The 9479-nt window shown below is 36.3% G+C and overlaps 1 protein-coding gene across 3 annotated transcripts; it reads right to left on the minus strand.

Moving 5' to 3' along the window:
- Positions 1–2624: 2624 nt before the first annotated feature.
- On the minus strand, positions 2625–8512 carry LOC129279066 (uncharacterized). 3 transcript variants are annotated; one of them, XM_064111046.1, is made up of 6 exons: positions 8348–8512; positions 7065–7243; positions 6092–6200; positions 5502–5569; positions 4628–4705; positions 2625–3673 (listed from the first exon to the last, which is right to left on the minus strand). In XM_064111046.1, exons 2-6 carry the CDS (start codon positions 7204–7206, stop codon positions 3231–3233), a joined length of 840 nt encoding a protein of 279 aa, XP_063967116.1. In that variant the 5' UTR covers positions 7207–7243; positions 8348–8512; the 3' UTR covers positions 2625–3230. The 3 variants fall into 3 exon arrangements, with proteins under 3 accessions (XP_063967116.1, XP_063967115.1, XP_063967114.1); XM_064111045.1 differs by having other exon boundaries at positions 7764–8512; XM_064111044.1 differs by having other exon boundaries at positions 8316–8425.
- Between the last annotated feature and the right edge of the window lie 967 nt (positions 8513–9479).

The following is a 9479-nucleotide window of genomic DNA, read 5'->3' on the forward strand; positions in this document are numbered from 1 at the left end:
GCTGCGTAGACATACCCATCGCGTATCTGGCCATTGCAACGCGGGTGATGTGCTTGCGCTTTGAAATGATGCTTGAAAAGATGCGATATAGCCTTCGAAAAAAAGATGAGAGTATTGCCATTTTTGTTAAAAAGAAATCTCTGTAAAGATGCGCAAGCGTATAGTGCAAGGGTATTGAAGTCAACAAATCTCACTCCTTCGCCACACCTCCTAGCGGAATGGATTTCCATTGGTTGAGTGAAATGAGAGAGTTAGAAAAGCGCATTTCTAATTGGATATTGATTAAAAAATAGGTGTGTCTTACAGAGATAAAATGAAGATAAAATTGTTCTCAGAATAGCAATTCGGAGAGATTTTAAGGGTATTTTATCTCACTGATTTTAACGGAGATAAAAATTTTTATTTTATCTGAGATAAAATGGATTTCAGAATACCACCCCTGGTTTTTATGCCTGTTAGTAGTGTGGATGTGTGATACAATTATATACAAGTATAGATGAAAAGTGAAATTTGACAGTTCTGATCAATGTTGCATGGATCTACTAAAACTGTGGGTTTTTTTTCTAATTTACAAATAGTTCAGTTTCAGTTTAGAAGCTGGAGTTTATTTTTTGTTGACAGCTTAAATAAGAAATTAGCAAAGAAAATTATTAAACAAATTATGAAGAGAATAGAAATATGACAGATATGAACAAGCATTGCTTGCACTGACCAGAATAGAAATCAATAAAACTACATGGCTGCATGAGATTCGGGGGAGGGGTACGTGTAGCCTAGGGGAGGAGACCCTTATTCATTTTGCCTTTTTTGAGGGGAGGGGGAGGTTGGAGAAGGAAAAGGTTTAAAAATTCAATATAAAACTGATGAATATATTATGGGTGTATAGTCAGAAAAATCCATGTGTACAGTCAATGCAATATTAAATTACTATAGGAAAACATGTAGCTGCTATGACCCCCCCCCCCCCCCCGAGTAAGTAAAACATACATTTCTTATCTTTTGATAATTCAAAATGTGAAGTATTATGAAACTTTTATGATTTTAAAAAGCCTCACATATAAGTACGAAGAAAATTATGCTTTTGAAAATCATATAGCACTGGTAAATGTTAATGTGTATTAAGAAAAAGAATTTTTTTTTTCATTGAAATGTTCCTAGAAACTCGAGTATACTTCCACACCAAGCTCACTTTCATGTGAAGCCCTGCACAGAAGATACAATGCAATGATTCCACACATTTGACTTCCATGTGTTATCTCTATGGCAAATTAAGTGTAATGTCAGTTACCGTAATGTCAGTTACCAGCATGGTTGCGGAAAAATTATCATAGCCCCCAAAAGACAAAAACAAATTGTTTAATATTTTGACACATCTTAACCTAGTAACGGAGGTATATTTACATATTCAAATTATTACTCTATCTACTCAGGGACATGAGATATTCCAATTTTAATGAACACCCTAAAATTGCATTTCCTTTTTCGTAATGTCAGTTAACGACACATTTTTGCTTGCTGATGCGTAAAACAATGTGGTTACATAGAAAAACTTAGTATCAGAGTATACAGCAAGGTTCACTTTATTAACTCTATCAAAAGCAAACTCCCATCATTTGTTGTTTTAGAGATACACACAATGAAAGGTGTGGAAACATTGTGCCGTGTAATGTCAGTTACTGTGAAAATGCCCATTTGATGAAATTTGCATAAACCATGTTTTCAAATCCATCTTTGTGAATTTGGGCCGATTGTAAAGCTACGGTAGAATGAAAACACAAGTCACACCTCTTCAACTATAATCTGACAAAACATAATGTCCAATACACGAGGAAAACATACTTCTGAACCGAAAATTAGGTATTTTACATTGTTTTGTGCACACACACCAATTGATGCATATTTTATACTGGATAAAAGTTAGAATTCCATATCTGTACACTGACCAGCATGTGTATAAAACTGTTTAATGAAATTCAGTCAATTTTGAAAATTTGTAACCTTTCGATTTAGTTGAAATGTTTTAGTGACCCATTTTCTCTTCTTGTTAAATCAACTTGTTGTTGGACTGAAAGCAAGCTATCAAATAATTTTTTCTTTCTTTCAGAAGGAATAAAAAAGATGGGGTCAGCGAATAATAATCCACTCCTGATTAAATTTTTTAACGATGACCGTTATTACAACATTCAATATCTGTTGGCCTATATTTCAACTAATTAGAAGTACACAGTTTACAACAATGTTATTAATTTTTTCTATGCAATTAAATTTAAAAAGACAGAAGATTAATTATATTTTGTAGAAAAGAGAAAGACAATCTCACAAGCAGAGTGATCTCAAAATTGGACAAACTGGTTCTTGACCATAAAATAATAATAATTCTGATGCACTCAAGCGTGTCCCAGAAAAGAGGTAATCCATTTGAGAGATAAGACAATCACAATCATTATGGTTTTTTTTTCAATTTGACATTAATAAAAAACTGAATTGCGACCAATAAAAACTTGAGGCCTGTCAAACAATTTGCATTTGAATATGTATCCAACCTCATTAACAGATCATTTAGTAAACAAAGAGAACAACAGAAATGCTGATGAGCCATTTCATTCTTAGACAATTTAAAAAAAAATCTTTTATCAATCTTCCTGCTCATCCATGCTTTAGCTCTTTAGGAAATAGAGTATCAAAATAAAGAGGAAAACCTGAACTTAATAATTTTGTATATCAATTAATTTTAATTTGATTTGATTCCATGCAAAAAATAATTGTAATCTCATTTCTTTTCTGAGATGCACTGTATGGACTAATCCGACTGGAGATTTGTATACTTGGCCCTCTATTGGTGATCCTGCAACTGACGTGTCCCAGCCTCTCCTTGGCAGATATGTCAAGTCACCCTATTAAAGACTTGCTCATCTGCAAAACTCTCCTATTCATGCATATACTACAGCATATCCATGTATACGGTGAAAAAGTTTCTGAAGTGATGCTAATGCGACGAGGGCCCCGTTACACAAAGGTTAAAGACAAATCTCAAAATGAAATGGCCCATCTAGACTTGTTGCATGCGCAGTTTGCTCAGCAGACAGACGAGGAACAAATCAGAATTCTTCTTTCAAATTATCGATTAATCGCTAACCTTTGTATTACGGGGCCCAGGACATAGTTCTGTATCTGATCGGACATGCAGACATCGCAGTTATGGCATCACAAAAAGATGGCTTTAGATCAGACTACAATGTCCACTCTCTTGGTCTATGCGTCAGACCCCATCCGATGACCTCCTGCTTCCTCAGCGCCGTGTGCGGCAAGTGGGTTTTCGGAATGGACGGGGTCGAGATGAAAGGCACGTCTTCCTCACCACCGAAGGACCTCCCAAGAACAGAAGCCCTTCCAGTCTCTTTATCAAACGAGGCACTCAGTCTCCCTGACATGGGCCTAGTATGGCCAAGCATCGAGTAATTCAGGCTTCTTGCCGATAGATTTGGCGTCGTCGACCCAAGAGCGGACTTTGGACGTATCCTTAGACGCTCATCCCGTTCATCGTTTGCATCTTTCTTGAGCTTCGCCCGGCCTCCAATGGGATGACCTAGGTTATAGGTTGGGGTGGATGACTCGCTGTAGCTCCTTGAATGGAGTCTACCCGACTTGCCTGCAAACCACATATCTGAATCATCTGAAAAATTATAGACAATTTAAAGTACAGTCTAATTGATTGGGATAACAGAAATCTGTTCGACGTGGGAAAAACTTGATAAAAGACATATGTGCAAAAAAAAAACACTTACGAAAAGAATCAGCTTGCATAATACATATTTTATGTTATGTTTGAAAAAATTATATCAAGGAACATTAATAAAATCATTCACCAATGCATAATGGATTAGCATATACACCATGCGATAAAAATGCAAAGCAAAGCCAATGGTGGGATTAGTTTTTTATTTTGAATTGCTACTCGTAGGATGATTGGAATAAAAGAAATAATATCAGAATACTGGCCCAACTAAGCACAAGTTAAATTGCAGCACCGTGCAGTAAATCTTAAGCAAAAACTGGGGGAAATTGTATCAATTAGGGACATTTGGTCTGTGAGCTCACTTTCACATTCTTTCAGCATTGTTTAATTATTTTTCTATGTAACAAACTAACAATAATTTTACCTCTACCTCAATCATCCTAATAAAATCTTATATAGAGAAGCGAGAGAGATCGGGAAAGGCAAAGACTGGAAGAGAGGGAATAGGACAGCAAGAGAGGGGGTAGGGGTGGGAAGACAGACAGGCAAAGAAAGAAAGAGACAAAGACAGTGAGAAAGAGAGAGAGAAGGGGAGTGCAAGCAGAAGAAAATGAGACAGAGAGAGAACGTGACAAAGCCAGACAGAAATGGAAAGAGTATGAAATCAACAACAAAAAAAAAAAGAGGAGACATTGAAAGAGAAAGAAAATGAGATGAAAATGCAGCCACATGGATCAATGACCCACCAACCCAAGGAGTGTTTTATCAAGCAAACAGTGATTTTCATTGACTAATTTGTTCTGAGCCAATCATGTGCAAGGATTTCAGTAGCTTATAACAATCACTGATTACTTTGTTTCATGAAACACTCCCCGGAATTCAAAACCTCACCTTCAAATCCACTTCTTGCTGTATTCAAGTATGATTCAGCCACTGATCTCCCGTCAAAGTAATCCAACACCTTGGGCTCTGCGGATTAAGGATTTAAATAAACTTATATTCAATCAAGATTCCAAGCATTTCAGTTTGATATTCGGTAATCAGATCTACCAATATCTTATACCCTTAATCATGTTGAGTGTATTAATAGTTACATGTATTTATTAATTAGTATATCCATTAACTGATTAATTAGTGTATTACATGTATATTTCAATATATACAGGTAATAGATTAATAAAAACACTAATTAATGTACACATTTCAAAATGTGTACATTAGTGTTTTCATTCATCTGTGAATATTTTAGAGTAAATCATATTAAGTGCATTAAAATAGGCTCAAAGTGTAAAGGTGGCAAATAATGATTCCCTCACAGAATGTACAAAATAATAATTTAAAATTGCAACAGGCCTCCCGAAAACTGCTGCTCTGGGTTCAATAAAATATGGCACTTATAAACAAAGGAAGGAAATAGCCCCCAAGGCAGAATTTAAAAATTTTCTTCCCAAAGTATGTGTTTTCCTACATTCTTCAGACTGGATAATGAGAAGGTGGAAGGGGGGGGGGGAAGAAATAATAATTTATATAAGATCAGTGGCATACTTGGCTAATTGTGTCAGGAGGGGCAAACATTTTCTGACCAGAAAAAAATCAAAATGAGAAAAAAAATCTTAAAACAAAGGTCACCAACATCTTTCTTTGGAAGCATTTTTCCCATACAAAAATCTGATAGAAGAAAATGCAAATGGTCATCATTCCTGTCGGGGGGGGGGGGGGGCACTTTGCCCCCTTTCAGATACACCGGTGTGTAAGGTATACTCACTCTGTGTTGTAAACAGTGTGTCTTCGACTGATGACTCTGGGCTTACTGACTTGTAAGTATCAAATAGACTGAAAGTAAATCATAATAAATCATAAGTAACAGAAAATTTAGAATTCGTAAGGCATAATACTGTCTTTGGTTGAAATCAATATACATGAACTATATACTATTATTACTTTCAACATCTAAACAAAATTGATATTTTTAAAGTATAATCATTGTTACAATACTGTTCAATTCAGCTTCCCTAATTACAGAATACAATTAATATTGACTGCTTGGTATGATCAAATTTAAACCATTTCCCCTAAAGGCAAAATGAGCTTTGATGTTATTTACTAATGAAATAATACAAATAATAGGACACTTTAATATGATGATCATGGTGACAATGATGATGATGAAGATGATGATGATAATAATCATCATCATCATCATTACAAAAATGAATTAACAATACTAATTGTAATAATGAACAATAATATTAATATAAATCAAAATTTACAATAGTAATAACAATACTAAAAGAAGAACAATAATTACAACTTATTAGTGTCATTATAATTATTGAAGATAAATGAGTGACTTACCCTCTCTTAGTAAAAGTGAATCTTATTCTAGATGGATGAATGAAAATACCATGTTTATTTTTGCAGCTGAAGTACTGCCTCCCTTTGTATAAACCATTGTGTTTACCAACTGTAAAAAAATCATATTAAAATTCTCCAGATTACTTTACCCACATTTAAAAAAAGACACTTCACTCATTTTGATGGCATTGTTCATATCCCACTGCTGCCACCAATCATATTGATGGCATTGGTTCATATCCCACTGCTGCCACCAGTCATTTTGATGGCATTGGTTCATATCCCACTGCTGCCACCAGTCATTTTGATGGCATTGGTTCATATCCCACTGCTGCCACCAGTCATTTTGATGGCATGGGTTCATATTCTCCTGCTGCCCCCAGTCATTTTGATGGCATAGGTTCTTATCCTACTGCTGCCACAAAGTCATTTGATGGCATTGGTTCATATTCCACTGCTGCCACCAAGTCATTTTGATGGCATTGGTTAATATCCCAATGTTGCCATCAGTCATTTTGATGGCATTGGTTCATATCCCACTGCTGCCACCATAACATTAAAACCTATCTTTAGTTTTGGTAATCTTCCAAAATTGCATATCACTTTTCCAATTTAGTACTACCGGTAGATCATATCAATACATGTGCCTCCTCCTTAATGGACTAAAGCCTATCTTTAGTTTCGGTAAATCCCCCAAAGTTCACGCTGCTATACAATTTATTAGGCCTACTAGATTATATGTGTGCCCTATGTTGTGAAGGAAATAAAATATAAAAAGCATGGATTGCTGCCTTCTTGACTTTTGCCATGGAAAGCACTTGCACAATTTCAAGTACTGGATGAATCAGTGAGACAAGTACAACACTGCAATGCTTCAATTTTCATCAGTCCATCAGCAATCGGTCCATCAGTTACACAATTGCTTTCCATGACAAAAGCTCAAATGTCTCTTAGATCCATTCCACATTCTTACCTGGTTCATCGAGCTCGATTCCCACCCAGTCTCCCGTAGTATTGGTCAGACCTCCTTTATACTTCACCATCCCCTCAAGAACTTCACCCTTATAGATGACCTCTACCCTTTGACCCACGTTGATGTTGATGAATAGGACCATATTTTGGTGAGGGTATTCACATGCTATGCTCACTCATCTGTAGGATTGAGAAAGGAAACACAAGAATGATCATGATAATAATGATGATGATGCTCAAAGGAAACACAATATTATTTGATATTAATAACTTTTATGATGGTATGAAGAGAATGATGAGGCAACTTAGGGTAGAATTAGACCCTGTTTTACAAAAAAAAATGAAAAAGACGGGTGACCCCCACAATCACAATTGCCATTAACCCAACTTAATTCTCTATTTTTAAATGTAAAAAAAAAAGGTTCATCTAGATCATGATCAATGAATTAGATTCACTGTTCTTTTCATGCTAATCATGCTAATTGCGATCAATCAGCGACCGATGGCATGCAATGTTTTGAAATCGGCCGTGAATAATACGTGTGAGAAAAAAGATACTGGCCCAAAATCACAAATTTTGAGGATAACCGGAGGATGGAAACGGAGTGAAATACGGTGTAGAGTAAGATATTAAGTCATTCATATCCCTCGTTATATTTTTTTTCTTTAATTTTTACGATAACCATGATTGCCATCCCACCTTTTATGACTCGGAATATCCGATCTAGTTCACTGTCCCGATGTTCGGGTAGGTGGAGCGTAGTGTAGCGGTAGTGAAGTGGAGTGGAGCCTGCACGAACTTCGCCTGAGGTACACGATCGCGAGCCGTCTGTGTAAGACTGTCTAGACTATAGTCGAGGATAATTTTTTAAAATTTAAATGTTAAAAAACTCCTCGAAACAGACGGCTGCCAGCTGCCTACGTTTTCAAAGCAGATCATTCAGATCAGAACATGCTATCTCTCTTTCTAATCCATTATTACATTAAGAAGTGATTAACAGAACACGAAAGGAATGTGTGTAGTGTCTAGTATCAGTATCACTCATCAGCGGACTGCTCACGCAGCTCAACTATAACTGCATAGCACTGCATTTCTACTAAATTCGAGGTCACAGCTCAGCCAGAGTTTCGGCGAGCATGAAGACCCATGTAGAGGCATATAAGTTTAATACATTACCGAGGCCGAGCGCCATCGCCAACAATAACACTAACAGCACCCTCCAACTTTACTCGTAATAAAATAAAAAAATACTTATTTAGCTTCCAAGGAGCTGCTTATCTCACGATGGAATAGAGGGGTATCAGATGGGCGGGGACACCTTTCACTTCAGATCCATGTAAATAAGATAAATAATGAGCTGACCACCGCGCCGGGGCTGACCAATTTATATCTTTGGACCGCAGACCTGAGACGTCGACTCAGCTCATCATCGGCCACCTTTCCGCTTCATTGCACCTGTTCACGCTAAATCAGTTGTTGTGGTAACTTGATTCCTACATTATTTTATAGGGGTGTTGTGATAAAGAGTGATGTCCATGCAACAAATAAATATTCATTCTGTCAAGCCCATCACATATAGGCGTAAAAATTGTATAACTAATATTTTAATTCATTAATTCTTTAATCAATAATTCATAATAAAAAATGTAAATAATACGACAGTCGGCAACAATAAGTTTCAGAATACCCTTCTATCGAGTGAGCTCGACTCTGGTTTCGGATTCGTCAATTTATGACAAATTAATAAAGCCGGTGGGGGGGGGGTGTTTATTGTTCACCTTTTTTCCGAGTGCCAATACGAGACAAAGTGTATATTGAGTCTCAAGTTTCAAAATTTATTGATCAAAATCCACACATATTGGATCATTCTCAATTTTACAAACAAACCCTTATATGGACAATTACAGTGAGACACACAGTTACAAATCAAATATATAAATAAATTTGGTTGAAGACAATTAATTGGAGATATATTATAGGTCCGGTACGTGCTATTGGGTATCAAGTATTGATAATATAATTAGATGAGGAGAAAATGGGGGGGGGGGGATGAAGAAGCAGATCTAGAAGAAGGATCGGGGAAGGATCGAGCTCAGAAGAAATGTCTTTTTCTTCTTCGATCTGATCTTAATTGAGGAGGAGAAGTAGATCAAACCCAGGAGATTAAGGAGAAGCTAGAGGAGGAGGAAGAAGAAGAAGAAGAATGAGGAGGAAAAGATCCTTTCTTCTTCGATTGATCTTCTTATATAAGGAATAGAAGTAGATAAAGGAGAAGAGGAAGATGAAGAAGGAGTATTGCTGAAGAGGAGGAAGTTGGAGCCTCGAGACAGTCTCGTCGAAGACTTTTTTCATTTTGTTTTGTGAGATATATATACACCATATGCTTAGAATTTAAAAAAAGTATGTTCTTGAAAT

Source organism: Lytechinus pictus, chromosome 16, assembly GCF_037042905.1.
Source record: "Lytechinus pictus isolate F3 Inbred chromosome 16, Lp3.0, whole genome shotgun sequence".
Lineage (NCBI taxonomy): Eukaryota > Metazoa > Echinodermata > Echinoidea > Temnopleuroida > Toxopneustidae > Lytechinus > Lytechinus pictus.